Below are 25,126 nucleotides of genomic sequence, written 5' to 3' on the forward strand. Positions count from 1 at the left end.
GTTCACCGGGGTCGAGGATGCAAATGGCGTCCGTCGAGCCGTCTTGAAATTCTCAATCCTGTTATGGGAACTGTCTTGAGTCAAGCAGGATCAAAGTTCGATCCTGCTTGGAAGCGGCCGTGTAGCACCATCCGATCTGCATTGGGTTCAAGCAGGTTCGGTCGAGCAGGATCGAAAATGCCCGTGTGACAGGGGTATAACATTTCGATTTATGAATGATTTTAGAGAAATTTTTGACCGTTCACAATTCAATCATTGAGTCTGCTTCGTATTTTGTGACACGATGGCAATAAAGGCAAGGCACATGATATCATGAACACGGCACCGAAACAAAACGCGAACCGAACAACGAGCACAGAAACTTGAAAAAGACTCCTGGGACAGAACAACCTTGCGATGGGAAGCGAATCCTAACCTATTATATTTTTTTGATCAGGTGTTAGCGCCGCGAGGCAACTGTGGCTATGAGAGGCGTGCAGATGTAGACAGATGGGATAGAGAACAGGAAGGAATGAGGGGCAGGGGCTTTGTGTGCGACCTGGGCAGACTTGAGGGGGAACAGTGACGGATGTTCATCTGGAAAGCCTGCCGGAAAACCCGGCGAAAACCTCAGAGAGCACAGCTGGTGGTATAGGATTCGAACACAACACCTCCAAGCCCTTCAGCACGGCCTTGAATATATCGACAACGAGTGGATGTCTCAACCCGCAAAGCTATCGAATATCGCCCAACTGTACAACCAACATACGCAAAGGAAGTGCCATTTCCCTACGACGCATGACGGATGTAATTAAAGCAAGTACAACTGCCAGTATGCATCGACGATAAGATTGTCCAGAGCACACTTCCACCCTACAACTACATGCTTCCTCACATTTCTAGCGCTACAGGGCTTCACGAAAGCGGTCGCAGAGTCTGCAGCTAGTACCACTTTGAACGATATCGGAAAAAGGCCACGTACGATCGGACACATATTGTTCGCCCTGATAGAGTCAAGTTCGGGCAGTCTGCATACGAGATGGTCACCACGACGTCGCTTTGGCTTTTGACTTTCCTCTTCGCCGTACATCTGGCGTCAGCAATTACACGTCTACGAAGAAGGGCATACCCCGAGCAATTTATCTGTGATACATACCACCGAATGATGAATACACGCCCGGAACAGGCGGAAAGTAGTCAAGAAAGACCCATGTACGTTACCATCCCCTACCTGAAGGGTGTGTCAGAACCAATTAGACGGGTGCTCTCCCAGGTGAACATTAAAACTGCATTTAAGCCCACGACAACACTGAGGAACGTACTAAGCCACCCCAAGGACAGAACACCACCGGAAGAAGAACGAGGCATTGTATACAAGGTATCTTGTCAAGATTGCCCTGCCGTGTACATCGGAGAAACAGGAAGGAAGACACGAACAAGAATGAAGGAACACAAGAAAGATATCGAGAAATCAGCAACAAACCCAACAGAACTGTGTGAACACGCGCGCAATACAGGACACGTGTTAGACCTGGACAACCCATGCATTCTGACGAAAAAGAACAAATGGGGGGTGAGGAGACAGCTGGAGTCATGGCACATAAAGAAACAAAAGAAGCTATCAATCGACAACCAGGCCCCCTCCCAGAATGCTACGCTCCTCTTCTACGTAAATACCCGGTGATGACCAGGACAACGTCATTCTGATGATGGGTCCCGAATGGGACCCGAAACGTTAACTGTATTTTGTTATGTTTGTTGAAAGCCGGTGCGGTTGAAACTAGTAAAGATGTCTACTCCCGGCAATTGGACTATATTCAGGGGTTTAGTGTGCGACCAGGGCAGACTTGAGGGTGCATAGTGATGATGTTCATCTGGAAAGGCTACCGGAAAAGCTGGCGAAAACCTCAGAGAGCACAGCTGGTGGTTGCATTCGAAAACCGACACCTTCCAGCCTTCAGAGCACGGCCTTGACCATATCGGCAACTAGTGGACGTCTTTAGCCGCAAAGCTATCGAATATATCGCCATATATGTACATATATTGTCTCCCTATGTCGCATGGCGGATGTAATTAAAGCAAGCACAACTGCCAGGATGCATCGATGATAAGATTGTCCACAGCACACTTCCACCTTACAACTACATGCTTCCTCATACTTCTAGCGCTACTGGGCTTCACGAAAGCCGTACCAGAGTCAGCAGCTAGTATCACACTGTGAACGATATCGGGGACCCCGTTGCTGGTAAGGCCAAATACGATCGTACACATATTGTTCGCCCTGAGAGAGTCAAGTTCGAGCAGTCTGCATACGAGATGGTCACCACGACGTCGCTTTGGCTTTTGACTTTCCTCTTCGCCGTACACCTGGCGTCAGCAGAGGATGTCATGGATGACGCGGGGGACGAGAGAAATGTAAGTCAAATCCACGCACGTCAGTTACGAAGAACCTTCGCTACGGCTTTGCTCGTGATGGCAGATGTTCATTAGTTGCCCCGTTATGCCAAAAAAGCGCTTCAGTACCGTATTTTCCGGTGTATGTAACGCGCGCGTTACACTGTAAAAAAAGGTGCTCTGAGGAGGTCCTTCCAATTATCTAACGGCGCGGGTAATACACGGAAATATTTTCCTGTAGAGTTCCTTTTCAGGTCGGTGACGTACAAATTCTAGCCTCTTCCAGGATGTGCTGTGGCATTCACCCATATCTTACCTTACCTTACCATACCATACCTAAGGGTCAGTGACAAAATCAGGCACAAAAGGGCACTGGACTTGAACGTTTAACGATGCTGTTGAGCAATCAATCATGATGAATCAAGAAAGGATAAGAAACCGAAAGCGAAGAGGACACTGAAGTATACTATGACACCGACACTGTTGCATCGGAGTTTATAACGGCTTCGACTAAATGTGTTTCAAATAATAATAATAACTATGTATACTGGTTGCACAACAGAAGCCTGTAGCAACATTGCGGCGCACGTTATACATCGAACTCTCTTTTTCTTTTCTTTTCTTTTTTTTTTTAAATTCGACCCGTCTTTAGGGGTGCGCGCGTTATACGTGAGTGCTGCGCGTTATAGGTACACCGGAAAATACGGTAATTACCGCGCACGATTCATAGAATACGCGTGTAAACGTGTCAACACTGTCCACGTAAAGTACACTGCGTGTTACACCATTCCAGGCGACCTCGCCGGCCACGCGGACGACTCTCGAGCGGCTCCATGGGTCAACCTGCCAGGTGACAGAGATGAGCTGGAACGTGCAGGGGATTGGTGAACTAATCCGTGCAGCGCAAGAGGAGAAAGGAAGTAGACACGAGATCTTCAGCGGGCCCTTTGTATTGAACGGGTACACGGTGTGCATGTCCTTAGATGCATGGGGTTACGATATCTATGTCTTCCTGGAATTGTTTTTTAGTCTGTGCAAAGGTCCTGATGACGATTTCCTCGCATGGCCCTTCAGGACTCCTTACACTCTTACCCTCTTACACCCAACGACGAGTAGGATGGACATCTCGCAGACATACTCTGTATTTTCACCTGAAGAGATGCACCACTTCCAGAGACCAAAAAAGGGTTGCAACATTATGAATGGATTCCGCATGATGATATCAGTATCGTCAGCTGAAAAGCAAGGCTACATAGTGGACGATGCCGTTTCTGTTCGCGTTAAGCTCAATCTGTAAATCAAGACAAGGGCGATGATTTCACGTTTGTTTACACCATCGTTAGCTGGGCTACCCGTTCTTTTTTCGTACGCATGCATGCTTTCTCGCTTTGGGGCAGTTACTGACTTTCTTTTCTCTTCTTTCTTTTTCTGTGCTGTGCGAAGTTAGTCCTCGAACTACAAACCGCCGACGTGCCCCAACTCCCTCGTTCTATTAACGGCGGTATACCACTTTTAGATCAATCAATCAATAAATAACAACTGTACTCAACACGCTCTTGAATACGGGGGCGGGGGCAATTTGTGAACAGTTGGGGTTTTTCGTGTCGCATTTTTTTATACACCGATGTTCATCTGGAAAGGCTGCCGGAAAACCCGGCGAAAATCTCCCAGAACACAGCTGGTGGTAGGGATTCGAACCCAACACCTACCACCATTCAGCACGGCCTTGGCTATGCCGGCAAGCAGTGGATGTCTTTACCCGCAAAGCTATCAAATGTACAACCTACATACGCAAAGGAAGCTGCCATTTTCCTAAGACACATGACGGATGTAATTAAAGCAAGTACAACTGCCAGGATGCATCGATGATAAGATTGTCCAGAGCACACTTCCACCCTAGAACTCCATGCTTCCTCACATTTCTAGCGCTCTGAGATTTACGAAAGCGGTCGCAGAGTCTGCAGCTAGTACCACACTTTGAACGATATTGGAAAAAGGCTAAATACGATCGCACACATATTCATCTCCCCGAGAGAGTCAAGTTCAAGCAGTCTGCATACGAGATGGTCACCACGGCGTCGCTTTGGCTTTTGACTTTCCTCTTCGCCGTACACCTGGCGTCAGCAGCGGATGTCATGGATGACGCGGGGGACGAGAGAAATGTAAGTCAAATCCACGCACGTCAGTTACGAAGAACCTTCGCTATACGGCTTTGCTCGTGATGGCACATGTTCATTAGTTGCCCCGTTATGACAAAAAAGCGCTTCAGTTCCGTATTTTCCGGTGTATATAACGCGCGCGTTAAACAGTAAAAAAAAGTGCTGTGAGGAGGTGCTGCGAGTTATCGTGGGGGTTATACCCGGAAATATTTTCCCGTAGAGTTCCTTTTCAGGTCGGTGACGTACAAGTTCTAGCCTCTTTCAGGATGTGCTGTGGCATTCACCCATATCTTAGGGTCAGTGACAAAATCATGCAGGCACAAAAGGGCACTGGATTGACTTCATGAAAGCTGCTGTTGAGCAACACATGATCATGAATTCATTTAAGAAAGCATACGAAGCCGAAAGCGAGGAGGAGACTGAAGTATACTGTGATGCCGATGCTGTTGCATCGGAAGTTTTGAGATAAAGCATGCATATATGATTCACCGCCCTGGTTTATTGTGTACACTGGTGGCAGTACAGAAGCCTGTAGCAACATTGCGGAGCACGTTTTACATCGAACTTTTTTTTTTTCGAATTCGGCCAGTTTTTAGGGGTGCGCGCGTTATGATTCATAAAATACGTGCGTAAACTTTTCAGTACTGTCAACGAAAAATAGATATACTGCATGTTACACCATTCCAGGCGACCTCGCCGGCCATGAGTCCGGAGCCGCTCCACGGATCAACTTGCAAGGTGACACAGGTGAACTGGCACGTCGGAAATATTCGCGAACTAATTAGTAGAGCGGAGAAGGCAGCTCCAAACAGCATCAAATACTGGTACACCAGCAAACCCTTTGTATTGAACGGATACACTGCGGAAATGACCTTCGATGCATTCAATACCGGAGACGGTGTCTGGCTGGATTTGTTCTTTGGCCTCTGCAAAGGTACTGCTGACGATTTCCTCGCATGGCCCTTCAGGACGCCCTTCACTCTCACCCTCTTACACCCAACGACGAGTAGGATGGACATCTCGCAGACATTCTCCGCATTTTCAACTGCCACGTTCCCGAACTTCAGGAGACCAAAAGAGGGTTGCAACAAAATGCATGCATTCCGCAACATTATAACAGCTTCGAAAGCTGAACACGGAAGCTACATAGTGGACAATGCCGTTTCTGTTCGCGTTCAGCTCAATCAGTAAATAAAGACAAGAGTGATGATTTCACGTTTGTTTCCTCCATCGCTAGCTGTGCAGTAACATCTCATTACGGCCGAAAATCCTTTAATCCCTAAGTGTCTCATTAGGGCCGAAGTTTCAATACGGCCGAAGGTAGTCTAATTTCGGCCGAAGATGTTTCATGACGGCCAAAAAGAAAAAAGAAGCGTCCACGACATTAGCAACCGTAATAGGACATCGACCGTAATGAGATACAACCTGGGATACCGGTTCTTTGCTGGTTCCATTTGTGTAGAGCACTCCGTTTTTTCTTTAGCCCATGGTCCATTTCCGGTGGGACATCCTGTATATTTGGAAACTTTGACAGATGGGATAGAGGAGGAGAACAGGAAGGAATGAGGGACAGGGGCTTTGTGTGCGACCTGGGCAGACTTGAGGAGGAACAGTGGCGATATTCATCTGGAAGGGCTATCGGGAAATCCCAGAGAAAACCACAGACAGCACTGTACTGGAATAATCTCTTGCGATATCGATCCCACTCGTTACAGAATATATGGATGACACCTTGAAGCTGTCGTTGGCCCGGTACAAAAGACCGATAAGAAGACACGTAGCAAAAAAGACGTCTTTGCTCGGCGGGGTTTATTTCGCGACTAAAAAAACTAATAGCTTTTTCTGGGGTCCAGAGGCCTCAAAGTTCGAACAAGTAAAAAAAAAACAAGAAAAGAAAATATTTTCCTGTAGAGTGCCTTTTCAGGTCGGCGACGTATAAATTCTAGCCTCTTCCAGCATGTGCTGTGGTGTGCAAGCACAAACGGGCACTGGACTTCGTGAAAGCTTATAACGATGCTGTTGAGCAACCAATGGTCATGAATTCATTTAAGAAAGGATAAGAAGCCGAAAGCAAAGAGGAGGCTGAAGTCTACTATGATACCGACACTGTTGCATCGGAGTTTATAACGGCTTTGACTAAATCTGTTTCGAAGAAAGCATGCATATATTATACACCGCCCAGGTTTGTTGCGTATAATAGTGGCAGTACAGAAGCCTGTAGCCACATTGCGGTGCGCGTTATACATCGAACTGTTTTTTTTTTTTAATTCGGCCCGTTTCTAGGGGTGCGCGCGTTATAGATGAGTGCGCGTTATATACACCGGAAAATACCCTAATTGCCACGCATTGTTGAATACGTGTCAACACTGTCAATGAAAAATATATACTGCATGTTACACCCTTCCAGGCGGCCATGCGTCTCGAGCGGATCAAGGAAGCAACCTGCAAGGTGACAGAGGTGAACTGGCACGTGGAAGATATCCGTGAACTAATTCGTACGGCGGACAGGGTAGGAAGCTGGAAAGACAAGTCCAGAGAGCCCTTTGTATTGAACGGGTACACTGCGCGCATGTCCTTTGATGTACTGAATCGCGGAGACGACATCTGGCTGCTATTGTATTTTGGCCTGTGCGAGGGCCCGGATGACGATTTCCTTGCATGGCCCTTCAGGACGCCCTTCACGGTCACCCTCTTACACCCAACGACGAGTACGCTGGACATCTCGAGCACATTCTCTGAATTTTCAAATGACACGTTGCACTACTTCGAGATACCAGAAGACGGTTGCAACGAAATGGTTGGATCGGGCCAGATGATAACAGCGGCGGAAGCTGAAAAACAAAACTACATAGTGGACAATGCCGTTTCTGTTCGTGTTAAGATCAATCTGTAAATCGAGATTAGAATGACGATTTCACGTTTGTTTACTCCATCATGTTTACTACCATGTTTATGTGTTTCATGTCATGTTTATCACCATGTTTACTACAAACCTTCGACGTGGAAAGTCTCTCGTTCTATTAACGGTATACCACTCATAGATCAATAAATAAATAAATAAATAACAACTGTACTCAACACGCTCTTGAACACGGGAACAGTTTGAGACAGACTTGAGACAGACTTACTATTGAGCACAGTCGTTGTCGGTGCTTTGGATCAAAGAGTTAGCGTGATGCACGGGGCTTTTCAAAATGACGTCAGACGCTGTTTTGCAGATGTGGTCGAGGTAAGAGGTCGAGGTTTGGCACCTTGAGGCCAGAGACAGATAGGGAGAGTAATGGGAGCGGAAGCGACCACGGAGGTGTCATTGGACCTGTTGGGCGGATTATGAACGGAGGAAGCTTGGGCCTCAATTTGATTCGGCATTTCAAGACAGCACTTTGGCTTCGCCGATAAATTTTTGCTAGAAGAGGATGACGACGGTGGTGTGTTCTGAGGCGCAGGTAATGGCGAATGGTTTCCATCTGACGTAGGATTTCTGTCGGTAGTTGATGGGCTTCGGCTATCACCATTCGAGTTTCTGCGGCTCTTGGCACACCAAGACATATCCTCAGGCTTTGCGCAAGTATACACCGAAGTCGCAGTTCTTGAGCCTGGGAGACGCCATGCATGACAGGGAGGCTGTGCACAAGTGTGCCACGAACTAAACCGTGATGGCGGGCCAGAAGGGACTTCTCATCCATTCCCCAGTTAGCTCCGGCAAAGTGACGGATGACAGATATCCACCGGTGGGCCTTGGTGTCTAAGTGGTCGACATGCTTCTTCAAGGACAGGCTGGAGTCCAGGATGCCGCCCACAAATCTGTGGTGCTTAACTTGTCTGAGCGGCTGATTACCAATGCAAAGCTGACACTGGCGCATATCCTTCTTGGTAAAGGCTAGCGCTGCTGTTTTTTCAGCCGAGATATCCATGTCCGCTTCAGTGAGATGCCCCCAAATCCTATCCAGCGAAAGCTGAAGACGACGGCGTATGGCTGGCCTTGATTTCCCAATTGTCCAAATACAAATGTCATCGGCATAAAGGGAAATTTTAACTCTTCGGCCAAAGCTGGACTTTAGGCCTGCCATTACCAGATTGAAGAGGATTGGGCTTAAGACACACCCTTGTGGTGCCCCATGAGCTAAACCAATCTTCGGCATGGACCCCTTATGCGTGCGAACAGAGAGTGTTCTGTGGCGCAGAAAATCCGTCAGCCATAAGAACAGTTTGTTAGAGGCCTGGGCTTGCAGCACAGAGGGGTGACTGACGGTATCGTAAGCTCTTTTGACGTCCAGGAAAACCGCCATGACAATTTTCTGGCTCTTGGCTTGTTCGACGGAGGTGACAAGGTCGAGGACCAAATCCATGGCGCTGCAATGGCGACGGAAGCCTGTCATCTCTGCACGGAAAGCTCCATGTCCCTCAAGCCACCATTCTAGCCTATGCAGTACCATCCGCTCCAAAACTTGACCGAGACAACTTGTCAGGCTGACAGGACGAAAGGAGGAGAGATCAGAAGGTTGCTTGTTCGGCTTTAACAGAGGGACAACTAACGCATCTTTTCAGCTTGCCGGCACTTCCCCTTTTCTCCATGACGTGTTGTAGACATGGAGCAGACAGGAAACACCAGACAGGGTTGGTGCCCATATGTCTAAGTTCGAGCTCTCAATTCATATATTAGGAAACTTTGGATCCCTTCCATTTTAACGAAACCTCGGTTTACGGACCGTTAGATTGCGATTTATGTATGATTTTCGAGAAATTCTTTGCCGTTCACAATCCAGTCACTGAGTCTGCATCGTATCTTGTGACACGATGGCAATAAGACAAGACAGATAATACCATGAACACGGCATCGAAACAAAACGCAAATCAAACGAGCACAGAAACTTGAAAAGGACTCCTGGGATAGAATAACCTGCAATGAAGCGAACCATTACCTATTATGTCTTTGATTCCGTGTTTGCACCGAGAGACAACTGTGGCTATGAGAGGCGCGTACAGATGTGGACAGATCGGATACAGGAGAACAGGAAGGAATGAGGGGCAGGGGCTTTGTGTGCGACCTGGGCAGACTTGAGGGGGAACAGTGATGACGAGGTTCATCGGGAAGGACAACCGGAAAACCCGGCGAAAGCCTCGGACAGCACAGCTGGTGGTAGGATTCGAACCCGTCACCTCCTTCGGCACGGCCTTGGCTATGCCGGCAACCAGTGCATGTCTTCACCCGCACAGCCATCGAATATCGCGCAACTGTACAACCTACACATACGCAAAGGAAGTTGCCATTTCCCTAAGACGCATGGCGGATGTAATTAAAGCAAGTACAACTGCCAGGATGCATCGACGATAAGATTGTCCAGAGCACACTTCTACGCTACGACTATACGCTTCCTCACATTTCTAGCGCTACTATGCTTCACGAAAGCGGTCGCAGAGTCTGCAGCTAGTACCAGTTTGAACGACATATCGGAGACCTCGTTGCTGGTAAGGCCAAATACGACCGTAACACATACTGTTCGCCCTGAGAGAGTCAAGTCCGAGAAGTCTGCATACGAGATGGTCACCACGACGTCGCTTTGGCTTTGACTTTCCTCTTCGCCGTACACCTGGCGTCAGCAGAGGATGTCATGGATGACGCGGGGGACGAGAGAAATGTAAGTCAAATCCACGCACGTCAGTCACGAAGAACCTTCGCTATACGGCTTTGCTCGTGATGGCACATGTTCATTAGTTGCCCCGTTATGTAAAAAAAAAAAAGCGCATCCCAGCACCGTATTTTCCGGTGTCTATCACGCGCGTTAAACAGTAAAAAAAAAAAAAAAAGTGCTTTGAGGAGGTCCTGCGAGTTATCGTGCGGGTTATACACGGAAATATTTTCATGCCTAGTCCCTTTCAGGTCGGCGACGTACAAATTCCAGCCTCTTTCAGGATGTGCTGTGGCATTCACCCATACCTTAGGGTCAGTGACAAAATCAGGCACAAAAGGGCACTGGACTTCACGAAAGCTTAACGATGCTGTTGAGCAATCAATCATCATGAATTCATTTGAGAAAGGACATGAAACCGAAAGCGGAGAGGAGACTTAAAGTAAAGTATGTAAAGTAAAGCGTTAAAGTATGGTGTTAATAAAATAATTTTGAACTTGAATTTGACCGAAGTATACCATGACACCGAGGTTGTTGCATCGGAGTTTATAACGGCTTTGACTAAATGTATTTCAAATAAAGCCTGCATATATCATACGCCGCCCTGCGTCTCTTGCGGTCTCTTGCGTATAATGGTAGCAGTACAGAAGCCTGTATAGCAACATTGCGGAGCGCGTTACACATCGAACATATATTTTATTTTATTTTTTATTTTTCAAATTCGGCTCGTTTTTAGGGGTGCACGTTATAGGTACACTGGAAAATACGGTAATTACCACGCGTGATTTATAAAATACGCGTAAACGTTTCAACACTGTCAACGAAAAATACATACTGCATGTTACACCATTCCAGGAGACCTCACCGGCCATGAGTCCGGAGCCGCTCAAGGGATCAACCTGCAGGGCGACAGAGGTGAACTGGAACGTGAAAAGGATTCGTGAACTAATTAGCACGGCGGCGAAGGTACCCCCAATCGGCAAGAAATATTTTTTCTCCAGCAAGCCCTTTGTATTGAACGGGTACACTGCGGAGATGACCTTCGATGCATGGAACAGCGAAGACGGTGTCTGGCTGGAATTCTTTTTTGCCCTGTGCAAAGGCACTGCTGACGATTTCCTCGCATGGCCCTTCAGGACGCCATTCACGCTCACCCTCTTACACCCAACGATGAGAAGGATGGACATCTCGCACACATTCTCCGCATTTTCAACTGCCACGTTTCCTTACTTCAAGAGACCAAAAGAGGGTTGCAACCAAATGTATGGATTCCGCGAGATGATAACAGCATCGAAAGCTGAAAACCGAAGCTACATAGTGGACGACGCCGTTTCTGTTCGCGTTCAGCTCAATCAGTAGATCAAGACAAGAGCGATGATTCCACGTTTGGTTACTCCACCGCTGGCTGGGCGGTAACATCTCATTACGGCCGAAAGTCTCATTACGACCGAAGTCTCAATAGGGCTGAAGGTAGTCTCATTTCGGCCAAAGATGTTTCATCACGGCCAAAAAGACGCGTCCTCCACATTAACAACCATAATGGGACATCGGGCGTAATGAGACTTCGGCCGTAATGAGATTTAATCAGCTGGGCTACCCGTTCTATTCTTCCGTAGGCGTTCATGCTAGCTGCCTTTGTGGCAGTTTGATGCCTTTTTTTTTCCTTTCTTTCTTACTTTTTTCTTCTTCTTCTTTTTTTCTTTCCCTGTGCTATGCGAAGTTTGTCTTCGAACTACGAACCGTCGACGAGCGAACACCCTCGTTCCATTAGCTGTATACCACGTGTAGATAAATAAATAACCACTGTACTTAACATGCTATAGGAGTGTCACTAGGATGAAGTATAGGGTAAGTTGGGGACAGTTTGAATTTTCTGCGCCGCATTTATTTAGCAGTAATTATTTCTCGTCAATGACGCCATGGTGAGCACAGTCGTTGTCTGGGCTTTGAATCAACGATCAGATGTTCTCATTGGAACAACTTCGTAGCTTTTATAATTAAAAATTAATTATCGCTAATTAATTGACAAGGGACGATGAAAAATATATTTTTGGATAGACCACACAACTGGCCAAGCACGTACAGTTGGTTCCATTTGTGTAGAGCACTCCATTTTTTCTTTAGCCTCTGTATATTTGGAAACTTTGGATCCCTTCCATTTTTAACGAAACCTCGGTTTACTAACCGTTCGATTTCGATGTATGAATGATTTTCGAGAAATTTTTGGCCGTCCACAATTCAATCATTGAGCCTGCATCGTATTTTGTGACACGCTAGCAGTAAGACAATAAGCACATAATATCATGAACACGCCATCGAAACGAAAATCAAACAACGAGCACAGAAACTTGAAAAAGACTCCTGCGCCAGGACAACCTGCGATGGGAAGAGAATCCTTACCTGTTATATATTTTTCATTCGGCGTTAGCGCCGCGAGGCAACTGTGGCTATGAGAGGTCTACAGATGTAGACAGATGGGATAGAGGAGGAGAGGCGAAGGAATGAGGGGCAGGGGCTTTGTGTGCGACCTGTGCAGACTTGAGGAGGAACAGTGGCGATATCCATCTGGAAGGGCTATCGGGAAATCCCAGAGAAAACCACAGAAACCACTGTACTGGAATAATCTCTTGCGATATCGGTCCCACTCGTTACACAATATATGGATGACACCTCGAAGCTCTCGTTGGCTCGGTACAAAAGACCGATAAGAAGCCACGTAGCACAAAGACGTCTTTGCTCGGCGAGGTTTATTTCGCGACAAAAAAAAATTAATGGCTTTTCCTGGGGTCCAGAGGCCTCCAAATTCGAACAAGCCAAAGAAACAAGAAAATCAGTTGAGTCACGGGAAGAAGGGAGACAGTTTCCCGTCTTCTTCTTGGGAAACTGGAGTTCGGTGTCCGTCTTCTCCTGGATGTGTCGTGACAGCCACTTGTCACTCCGTCTCGCAGCCGGTCCTGATGCAGACCCGTTTTTGGCCGCATACAGTTTTACAACAGCACAGCTGGTGGTAGGGATTCTAACCCTACACCCCCCAGGCTTCAGCACGGCCTCGACTATACCGGCAACGAGTGGATGTCTCTATACCTGCAAAGCTATCGAATATCGCCCAAGTGTACAACCTACATGCGCAAAGGAAGTTGCCATTTCCCTAAGACGCATGACGGATGTAATTAAAGCAAGTACAACTGCCAGGATGCATCGACGATAAGATTGTACAGAGCACACTTCCACCCTACAACTATATGCTTCCTCATATTTCTAGCGCTACAGGGCTTCACGAAAGCGGTCGCAGAGTCTGCAGCTAGTACCACACTTTGAACGATATTGGAAAAAGGCCAAATACGGAAAAAGGACACATATTGTTCGCCCTGAGAGAATCAAGTTCAAGCAGCCCGTATACCGAGATGGTCACCACGACGTCGCTTTGGCTTTTGACTCTCCTCTTCGCCGTGCACCTGGCGTCAGCAGCGGATGTCATGGATGATGACGGGGACGTTAGAAATGTAAGTCAAATCCACGCAATCCAGACACGAAGAACCTTCGCAACGGCTTTCCTCGGGATGGCACATGTTCATTAGTTGCCCCGTTATGTCAAAAAAAAGCGCATCAGTACCATAGTATTTTCCGGTGTCTATTGCGCGCGTCACACAGTAAAAAAAAAAGTACTCTGAGGAGGTCCTGCGAGTTATCTAACGGTGCGGGTTATACACGGAAATATTTTCCCGTAGATTTCCTTTTCAGGTCGGTGACGTACAAATTCTAGCCTCTTTCAGGATGTGCTGTGGCATTCACTCATACTTTAGGGTCAGTGACAAAATCAGGCACAAAAGGGCGTTGGAATTCATGAAAGGTTAACTATGCTGTTATGCAATCAATCATCATGAATTCATTTGAAAAGGTACACGAAACTGAAAGCGGAGAGGAGACTTAAAGTACAGTATGTAAAGTAAGGCGTTAAAGTTTGGTGTTAATAAAAGAGTTTGGATTTGACCGAAGTATACTATGACACCGACACTGTTGCATCGGAGTTTATAGCGGCTTTGACTAAATGTGTTTCAAATAATAATAATACAACGAACCTTTTCCTTTTTTCTTTCTTTTTTTTTTTTCAAGTTCTGCCCGTATTTAGGGGTGCGCGCGTTATAGGTACACCGGAAAATACCGTAAAGGCTGGTTCACACTGCCACGTTCGCGATTACGGGCTACGGGTTGCGCTTACGTAGTACCCATCTCGTTGCCCGGTGCGTCCCTCCATCGTTCACATTACTACGTTTCGGCGCTCCGTTCCTCCAATGAGGAGCGGCCTCCTAGAGCGCCATCCTTCCGAAGAAAAGTGAAATAAAGCCATAGAGTAGCATGACGTCCAGCGTCCGGCACCCCGATGCCGGCTGCTTTGGAAGACAATCAGACATTCCTTGACGATGTTTTTAACTGTCAACTGCTCTTCTTCACTGCTCTTGTTCTTAACTTAACGCCATCGTCGACAGTGCAACGTACAACTCGCTACATCGGACAGGTTAATTGAGTGAAGATATCACCTGACAGACCCACTGCTGTGCTAATTGTCATACATGAGTTTTCTTTTTTCGTGGAAACTTCTCAACTTGGAGAATAAGAGCTTCTAAGACATCCAGTGTTTCCGCCATCTTTGCAAGGAGACGCGCGAGGCAAAACGCTTGCGCGGCATCCGAACTTTTCTGCTATCCTATTGGCCAGTGCGCTTACGGTTACGGAGCTTGCGGGAGAAAAGTTGAAGTTGCCTCAACTCCTTGCGGAAACGATCTTGCGGGCGCCATCTCTCCGTCGTCATGGCACCCCCCCCCCCCCCCGTAAGCGCCCGTAACCCGTAGCCGCAAGCGTAAACGTGACAGTGTGAACCAGCCTTAAGTGCCTCGCATGATTCATGAAATACGCGCGTAAACTTTTCAACACTGTTCACGAAAAATACACTGAGCGTGTTACACCATTCCAGGCGACCTCGCCGGCCATGCGGACGACTCTCGAGCGGCTCCATGGGTCAACCTGCCAGGTGACAGAGATGAGCTGGAACGTGCAGGGGATTGGTGAACTAATTCGTGCAATGCAAGACGTGAAACTCCGTAGAAAAGAAGCCTACAGCAAGCCCTTTGTATTGAACGGGTACACTGTGCACATGTCCTTACATATATGGAGGTCATTGTCAGGCATTGTCTGGCTGCAATTGCATTTTGGCCCGTGCAAAGGTCCTGATGACGATTTCCTTGCGTGGCCCTTTAGGACTCCTTACACTCTCACCCTCTTACACCCAACGAGGCCTGAGCTGGACAATTCGCGGGTATTCGATACATTTTCCAATACGACGTTTGTAGTCTATGAGAGACCAAAAAAGGGTTGCAACCGGATGCGTGCAATCCAGCAGTTGATAACAGTATCGGAAGCTGAAAAGCGAGGCTACATAGTGGACGATGCCGTTTCTGTTCACGTTGAGCTCAATCTGTGAATCAAGACAAGAGCGATGATTTCACGTTTGTTTCCTCCACCGTTAGCTGGTCTGCCCGTTCCCTTTTTCCGTACGCATGCATGCGACCTGGCTTTGGGGCAGTTATTTACTTTCTTTTTTCTGTGCTGTGCGAAGTTAGTCCTCGAACTACAAACCATCGACTTACGAAGTTCCTTGTTCTATTAACTGTATAGCACTTGTAGACCTCTACTGTACTCAACACGCTCTTGAACACGGGGGGCAAGTTGGGGACAGTTTTTCTTCTTCGCGTCGCATCTTCTTTCCAATAATTATTTCTCGTCTATGACACCATGGACACAACCACAACCAGTCGTTGTCTGGGCTTTGGATCAACGAGTTAACGTTCTGCACGTGGCTTTTCAGAAATACGTCAGACGCTGTTTTTTGCAGATGTGGTCGAGATAAGAGGTCGAGGTTTTCGGTCCATTCGTAACTTTCGCGAGCATTGACTTCTACTAATTTGCTCACTTCTGCTCTTAGCTTAATAAAACATGACATGGCCATCGTGGTGCTGTCTCACTGCCCTGTGTTTCCGTGTGCATTACTCGTGGCTGACCTTTTCGGCTGGCTCAAACAAAAGACAAAATTTAAACCCTCAGCAATTTTTTGATGTCCTCAACTGATCCTTAGGGCGGGGTAAGTTGATGAAAATGTGTAGCCTGTCATTTTGGTTCCGTACGAAATAAATTTTATCACCACTGTAATTTGAGGAGCTTTTCTCGAGGGTTTGGCGATTCAGTTAACGAATTGTGGTAGAATTTACGCGATTATTCTGGCAGCTATTAACAAAATTGTTCAACTGTCCTCAACAAAGACCACCTTGACAAGGAGGAGACCCGTCCCAGGAGAAAAATTACTGGGCAACAATTTCGTGATTACTCTGAGAAATTGTTGGCTGTTGATTTTTCCCTTGCCTCTGGGTCTCATCCTTTTCATTATGAGCCAACTAGCCTGCGCCCTTGCATGCACTGTTATCTCTAGACCGCCTTATCCTATCTGCTCAGAACTGCATCTAGGCTACAATGCGTCACTTTGAATATATGATATAGCAAAGGTAGAGAGAAAGAGAGAGCGAGAGAAAGACAGGAAAAAGGAGTGCAGGTCAAGCCATAAGGCATAAGCCCTCCCCGAGTAAGAAGGCCCATATATTTCAAAGCATGTTTTTACTAAGTTCTAGCTCTCAATTCATATATTAGGAAACTTTGGATCCGTTCCATTTTAACGAAACCTCGGTTTACGAACCGTTACATTTCGATTTATAAATGATTTTCCAGAAATTCTTGGTCGTTCACAATTCAATCATCGAGTCTGCATTGTATTTTATGACACGATGTCTTACGACCCTTCATCAAATTCCTGCAAACCACCGGCCTGATCGACTCTCTCTAAAACCCTGTCAGCGTCGTCAGCATCATCCTCATCACCATCCTCTCATTTTCCCCCAATAGCAATGGGGTAGCATTCTGCTCAATGAGCGGAAGTCATCCCCATATCATCGTCATCATGTATTTCTCTCTCTCTCTCTCTATGACACGATGGCAATAAGACAAGACAGATAATACCAGGAATACTGCATCGAAACAAACCGCAGATCCAACAACTTGAGCACAGAAACTTGAAAAAGAGTCCTGCGACACAACAACCTGCGATGGGAAGCGAACCTATTATATTATCTATAATATATTTTTTATTCCGTTTTAGGGCCGCGAGCCAACTGTGCCTATGAGAGGCGCACAGATGTGGACAGATGGGATAGAGGAGAGCGGGAAGGAATGAGGGGCAGGGGCTCTGTGTGCGACCTGGGCAGACTTGAGGGGGAACAGTGACGATATTCAAAAGAAAAGGCTGCCGGAAAACCCGGTGAAAACCTCAGACAGCACAGCTGGTGGTATAGGATTCGAACCCAACGCCTCCCAGCCTTCAGCACGGCCTTGGCTATATAGGCAACGAATCGAATATCTATCGAATGGCTATCGAATATCGCCCAACTGTACAACCCTCTTCATATGTAAAGAAAATGCCATTTCGCTATGACGGAGGACGGATGTAATTAAAGCAAGTACAACTGCCAGGATGTATCGACGATAAGACTGTCCAGAGCACACTTCCACCCTACAACTATATGCTTCCTCATCTTTCTAGCGCTACTATGCTTCACGAAAGCGGTCGCAGAGTCTGCAGCTAGTACCACTTTGAACGACATATCGGAGACCCCGTTGCTGGTAAGGCCAAATACGATCGTACACATATTGTTCGCCCTGAGAGAGTCAAGTCCAAGAAGTCTGCATACGAGATGGCCACCACGACGTCGCTTTTGCTTTTGACTTTCCTCTGTGCCGTACATCTGGCGTCAACAGCGGATGTCATGGATGATGACGGGGACGCTAGAAATGTAAGTCAAATCCACGCACATCAGTCACGAAGAACCTTCGCTACGGCTCTGCTCGGGATGGCACATGTTCAGTAGTTGCGCCGTTATGTCAAAAAAGCGCTTCAGTACCGTATTTTCTGGTTTATATAACGCGCGCGTTAAACAGTAAAAAAGTGCTCTGAGGAGGTCCTGCGAGTTATCGTGCGGGTTATACCCGGAAATATTTTCCTGTAGCGTGCCTTTTCAGGTCGGTGCCAAATTCTAGCCTCTTTCAGGATGTGCTGTGGCATTCACCCATACCTTAGGGTCAGTGACAAATAAATCAGGCACAAAAGGGCACTGGACTTCACGAAAGCTTAAAGGTACTGTAAAGCAGTAGACAAGCATGATATGCCGGTCATGTGACTAGAGACTTTGTTGCTTCTAAATACCACATGCGGAACCGTACGACCGACAACGCGCTATAAATATTTTTAATTTGCCATGAAAGATGCGGCGTAGTGGAGCGGTGCGACGCCTAGTGCGAAACAACCCCCTGTACAGTCGGCAACACTGAAAATTGGTATTACACACTATTACATCGGAACTTCGTTATTTTGGTAACCATATTATTAGTTTTCCTGTTTACCTATGCATTCTGAAACACCTGTTAACAGTTTAACCTGTTAGCCCCTGTTTTTGCGAAGTAACCCAGAGCTGGCCGCTGTTCGATGGAGGCTCTCCCTACTTCTCTGCTGCGCCTGCGCGCTCCTTCTGTTCGCGGCCTCTTTCGAACGAACAAACTCCCTTTGTGAACCTCTGTGAACAAACAGGTCCCGACGCTGTCTGGCTTCTAGAATGTCTCACACATTTTTTCAACGGCGGGAGCATTTCATTTCAGTTCGCTTATCCGTTTATCCTCAAATGTGGATCGTTGTGTGGATTGCAGGGGCGGATTTTATGGTGGATTGTGGTGGATTGTTATGTCGGGCCCAGTGTTATACGTACGCAATGTAGTTGCCGCCGTATGTGTCAGGAGTACGGATTCATTTCGAATACCTAGTACAGTGTTGTCCGTAATCTTTAACTGTAATTTTCTAAATAATTGTACCGTCGATTGGAATGAAACTTGCGCGTTTTTTGTCCTGGTGGCTTGGACTATCGAATAGCCACAGTAAATGACATTTGATCGGTGCTGCTTTACAGTACCTTTAGCGATGCTGTTGAGCAATCAATGATCATGCATTCATTTAAGATAGGATAAGAAACCGAAAGCGAGGAGGAGACTGAAGTATATACTGTGATGCCGACACTGTTGCATCGGAGTTTATAACGGCTTTGACTAAATGTGTTTCAAATAAAGCATGCATATATATGATACGCCGCCACGGTTTGTTGCGTATAATGGTGGCAGTACAGAATCCTGTAGCAACATTGCGCTGCGCGTTATATACATCGAACTTTTTTTTTTTTTCAAATTCGACTCGTTTTTAGGGGTGCGCGCGTTATACATGAGTGCTGCGCGTTATAGGTACACCGGAAAATATGGTAATTACCCCGCACGATTCATAAAATACGCGCGTAAACGTTTCAACACTGTCCACGGAAAATACGCTGCGTGTTACACCATTCCAGGCGACCTCGCCGGCCATGCAGACGACTCTCAAGCGGCTCCATGGGTCAACCTGCCAGGTGACAGAGATGAGCTGGAACGTGCAAGGGATTGGTGAACTAATTCGTGCAGCGCAAGAGGTGGAAAGACAAGAGATCTTCAGCGAGCCTTTTGTGTTGAACGGGTACACGGTGCGCATGTCCTTGGATGCATGGAATCTCGGAGGCTATGTCTATCTGGAATTGTTTTTTAGCCTGTGCAAAGGTCCTGATGACGATTTCCTCGCATGGCCCTTCAGGACTCCTTACACTCTTACCCTCTTACACCCAACGACGAGTAGGATGGACATCTCGCAGACATCCTCTGTATTTACACCTAGAGTGTTGTACCACTTCCAGAGACCAAAAAAGGGTTGCAACACTATGCGTGGATTCCGCATGATGATACCAGTACCGTCAGCTGAAAAGCAAGGCTACATAGTGGACGATGCCGTTTCTGTTCACGTTAAGCTCAATCTGTAAATCTAGACAAGGGCGATGATTTCACGTTTTCTTTCCTTTTGAATTTTTATTATTTTTTAAGAGGAAAAGAGAGGTTGGCCATGCTCAGCAGGCATGCTACCCTTGTTTACTCAATGGTTAGCTGGGCTGCCCCTTCTTTTCCTCCGTACGGCATGAGAGCTGGCTTTGGGGCAGTTGCTTTCTTTCTTTTCTTTTTCCCGTTTTCTTTCTTTTTTTTTTTTTTCTGCGCCGTTCGAAGTCAGTCCTCGAACTACAAACCGTCGACGTACGAACTCCCTCGTTCTACTATCTGTATACCACTTGTAGATGAATCAATAAATTAATAAATAACTACTGTACTCAACACGCTCTTGAACACGGGGGCAAGTTGGGTTTTTCGCGATTCGCATTTTCTCAGCATTACTTATTTCTCCTCTATGACGCCATGGTGGGCACAGTCGTTGTTGACAAGGAGAAGACCAGTGACGGGGGGAAAATTACCGGGCAACAATTTCTCAATTCCTCTCTCTCTCAGAAATGGTCGCCTGTTGATTTTTCTCCTGCCTCATATTTTTCTCTTTATTCCAACTCCAACTCCCTGCCTGGGGTCTCCCCCTTTTCCTTATGAGCCAGCTGGTCTGCGCCATTTCACCGTTATCGCTAGACCACCTTATCCATATGTGCTCCCCAGGCAGCACAATGTACTGAAAGTCGAGTGCAATAGGGGTGGACGGGTAGATGGAAGGCCATCAACACACTCGTGAAACTAAAGAACATTGATAAGACACATACCGTCCACCCCTATTGCACTCGACTTTCAGTACATTGTGCTGCTTGGGTCAGAACTGCATCTAGGCTACAAGACGTCACATTGAAGATATGACAGGCAGGATCGAGTTGCTGAACTTACAAAACAAGTTCGATGTATAACGCACACCGCACAATAAACCAAGGCGGCAAAATTCTTGTCATTCCGCCCACATTCCATTCTACAGATTGTGAGGACAAAGACGTTTCCTCATGGTGTGTGCATAAGCGCAATTGTTATTCAATCAAGTACATGCACCACGATGCAGATAATATTGTTGAGAGCGCATTTCCACTTGGCAGTTGTGGCTACCAATTGTCTTAGTGTGACAGTTGCTTCACGAAAGGTGTCGTCAAGAGTGCAACCAATCACACTTTGAATGATATCTCGGTCTGATAATTAACTGATAAGTCTTCATTCGATGGGATATAAATTACTCGCCCTGCGATTCAGAAGGTCTGCAAACACGCTGGTCATCATGGCACCGTCACTTTGGCCTTTGACTTTCCTGTTGGCCGCATATCTGGTATCAGCTGTATATTGCATGAGCGGGGAAGACACCAGAAATGTGAGTTGGATCTTTGCATCTGTACGCAGGGAGAACCTTTGTCTGAGATGAATGAATGCTATCACTATTGAGTTGCTCGTGCTCGTAAACTTATTCATAGTTGTCCCATTAGGCATGTAAAACGTCTTATCATTAATTACCCCGCCTAACTGGCAATAAAGTGTGGGAATGTCTTAATGGTGACGCTGAAAAATGTACTTCCATATTGCATGATTTCAGGCTTCTTCTCCGGCCGTACCTACAGTCTTCAAGAGACTCAAGAGGTCAACCTCTACGATGCAATGGCACGTGGAACGGATTCGTGAAATAATTGCTGATGGCTACGTCGCAGGGAAAGTCGACCACACGAGCGACTACTACGAACTAAACGGGTATACAGTGCGACTGACCGTTGTAGTGTCTCGCAGAGAGGACGGAGAACTCTGGCTGGGATTGTTCTTTGGCCTATGCAAGGGTCGCAGAGACCAGCGCCTCGCGTGGCCCTTCCGGACGCCCTACACCCTCACTCTCTTCCATCCGACGACGCACACGTTGGACATTTCGAAGACGATCTCGACATTTTCGTCTGACACGCTACAGTACTTCACTAGACCGACGTATGGTTGCAACCGCAAATTATGGGGATTTGGCAGGGCCATATCAGTAACGGAAGCCGAAAAACAAGGATACATTGTGGACAATGCCATCTCTGTTGGTGTTACGCTCAGCCAATAAATTACGAATCAAACGATGATTCAGCGTTTTTTTTTACTCCACCACTTGGAGCACTACTCGCTCTTTGTGCTTATATAAATTTATTCATTTAAATTGCGTGTTAGCGCCGCGAAACAACTGTGGCTATGAGCGGCGTACAGACGTGGACAGATGGAGAGAGGACAGCAGGAAAGAGTGGGGACAACAGTTGTTAGTATGCGTCCTGGGTCGACTTCAGGGGGGAGTGCGCCGTCCTTTTTCTGAAAGGTCACGGACTTTCTGCGATTAAGGTGTTAACCAGTGTTCGGCAAGTCATTAACTCGTTACTTTTTGTAGTGACTCATTACAATAACTCGATACTTTTAACTAGTTATTGACTTCGTTTAAAGTAACTGTAAAACATAACTCCATAAGTTACTCAGGCGGTGCTTGCCACATACTTGTTGGGAATCTCCAGCCCGTTGCACGCGTGTCCCCTACCGGCAGTGTCGCGCATGAAGGACCCATGCCATTATCGCCTCCAAGGAGGGAGAGATCGCCACAAGGGCCAGAACGAAAGAGAATGGACGAAAATTACATCTGGAGAAATCGACGCCACCACAATTGAAGGCTGGAAAGAAACTGTCAGGAAAAAGCTGAGTCTCGGGGAATACAACACATACGAGCAAAACCAGGCGTCTCCCGCGAATACAGAGGCGACAGAGTAAGTGTCATACTTTTCCAGGCACGAACCCGGTACCTGCCAACAAATACCAGAAAAAGCGAACTCTTTCCAAGACGTACTATTCCACGTGCCAATTATGTGGCAGGGCAGCTGAGACACAACGCCACACCCTGCTTGACTGCGATGGACTACGCACAAACGTAGCAGAAGCCGAGGAAATGGAAGACGCTATCGGCAAAGCTACTACCACGAAACCGAAACCAACACAGTGGCTCAGCAGAGCTTTCGTGGAGAGGGGGGAAGAGGTCACGTGACGGATCACGATACTCATGACGATACCCTTTCATAGCTCACCATAGAATGCGCTCGCGTACGAAACTCGAGGTACGGGTGGTACGAACTAATCGAACTAATGGTGGGAGTGCCGAGCACTCGCGCTCCGGAGCAGCCACTTAACGCAAAATTTGACAGAAAGAACGAATACTTTGGAACATTGTCATTCGACACGTTGCCCATGACTGGTGTTGACCTCACCACTGCTCTTTTTGTCACTGCCCCCTCGGCTACACCATATGATGGAACAAGCTGTGGTTCTAACCCCTTCTTTTTCTTCTTCTTTTTAATCCCTAACCCGTCGCGAGATGTCTGGGACTTCACATTGGTCGTAGCTTCAACAGCTTGTACACAACAACAATTGGGAGGTACCCGGGTTCGAATCCCGGTGCCGGCTGTGCTGTCTGGGGTTTTTCCTGGGTTTTCCTCAGACGCTTTCAGACATATGTCGGCACAGTTCCCCTAGAAGTCGGCCCAGGACGCACATTTCCCCAGGGCGTCAGTCGTGACGTTGCCCACATACGTGTGGCCGACAACGGCAAGCCCTTTCACCATCACCACCACCACCACAACAACAACAATTCAGTACTTTATTTTCTGATGGTGAATGGGGAGCTTAATCGCCAGGGGTGATGCTCTACCGCATTGCTAGTAGTTATGTGGAGAAGCTTGAACACAGCTAAAAACAGGTGGAAGCCTTACAATCGCTATACACGCTACATAAAAAGGATAAAAGATATCAGAATCCCATCAGCTCAACCCCCTGGTCGTGACGACAGCCGTACTGAGAAGCCAAAATCACCTGCACATTTCCGTTCTTTTATCGTCCGTGTGTTTGTTCTGCCACAATCGACCTGACGCATTCCGTCACGTGGTATCTCTCTCGCTGCTACAATTGCTCAACTGCTCGATCATATTTCAGGGCGTGACACGCGAGCGCACATGTGGGCGCGGCGCTGTTACTTCCCATTCAAAACACATGATGTCATATTCTTATCGATGACCACGATGTTCATGACTCACGTATCTACAGAACAGTTGTAAATGTATAAATAGATAAGAACAGTCATGCCGTCATTCAGTCGACAACGCATCCAGACACATGGTTACCGTCTGCTACGAAATACAAAATCCGTTCGTCTGCATGTTATGCTCGAGACAGTTGCTATGCGACAGCTCGGTTTCGTCTGCTTGACAGGCGGTTGCTATAAAAAGCTCCCCCTTTGAGCTAACTCGATTTCTGCAATAACTTCCATGTGGGTACGCGCTGTAAATCTTATCTCTGCCTAGCAACGGCGCCTATACAATATTTAAGCATTCACAACACTGCTTCGGACAATATACACGACAAGACAGTATTTCCAACGTTAGGCGCCGCGCAGGGGACCGTCCCGGCGACTGAACGTCACATTTTGAGTCGCTTCGCAAACCCAAACCGCGATCATCATACCGTGTCAGCGTTATACATTACTGCGCACACCGAATGAACTTTTCACAAAGTACGATAGCGACAACGTCGAGTACACCCGCGTTATCTTTCAAACTTTTCGTCCCGCGAGCAGCTGCGCTCAATGGCCACCCGGCAGATCGGGATCCCGGCCCTTGCCTCTCTGCGGACTCTTTTGCTGGCTCTTACCTCACTTTGAGGTTATCCATAAACGCATCCAATGTGATGTTTTCCAAGAGAACAAAGTCTCCGATGCCGACATCTTCGAAACCGGCCATTGTGGCTCGGTACAGAAGCGAGCACGACGGAACACAACACAGGAAGAAACACACGGGGCCCTTCGGGGTCCACCGGCGCACCTCGCCTGCCTCCTCTACTTGGAATCTCTTTCCCCCTGCTTTTCACTCTTTCAGGCTTCTGCGTTCCAGAGCTGTGACGTCAGTGATCGTTCGGTATGTGTCGTCTGCTCCAGACAGGAAGTTGCCACCG

General features: G+C 47.2%; 1 protein-coding gene and 3 long non-coding RNA genes across 4 annotated transcripts in view; 3 read left to right on the top strand and 1 right to left on the bottom strand.

Moving 5' to 3' along the window:
• The window catches only part of LOC135367228 (unconventional myosin ID-like), a 50,414-nt gene extending 25,382 nt beyond the window's left edge, over positions 1–25,032 (bottom strand). Inside the window, exon 1 of the mRNA XM_064600389.1 lies at positions 24,827–25,032. Within this exon, the coding sequence (XP_064456459.1) occupies positions 24,827–24,915 (89 nt within the window). The 5' untranslated portion in view covers positions 24,916–25,032. The remainder of the gene's footprint in view (positions 1–24,826) is intronic.
• LOC135366247 (uncharacterized) lies at positions 2,129–5,747 on the top strand. The gene is made up of 3 exons (XR_010414121.1): positions 2,129–2,394; positions 3,167–4,535; positions 5,220–5,747. It is a non-coding gene; the product is annotated as an uncharacterized LOC135366247 (long non-coding RNA).
• Positions 9,866–16,185, top strand: LOC135367227 (uncharacterized). The gene is made up of 3 exons (XR_010414395.1): positions 9,866–10,171; positions 11,018–13,665; positions 15,135–16,185. It is a non-coding gene; the product is annotated as an uncharacterized LOC135367227 (long non-coding RNA).
• Positions 17,698–22,233, top strand: LOC135366248 (uncharacterized). Its single transcript, XR_010414122.1, has 3 exons — positions 17,698–18,054; positions 19,648–21,500; positions 21,720–22,233. It is a non-coding gene; the product is annotated as an uncharacterized LOC135366248 (long non-coding RNA).
• Positions 25,033–25,126: the final 94 nt, after the last annotated feature.

The sequence above is a fragment of the Ornithodoros turicata genome, chromosome 8 (assembly GCF_037126465.1).
Source record: "Ornithodoros turicata isolate Travis chromosome 8, ASM3712646v1, whole genome shotgun sequence".
NCBI lineage: Eukaryota > Metazoa > Arthropoda > Arachnida > Ixodida > Argasidae > Ornithodoros > Ornithodoros turicata.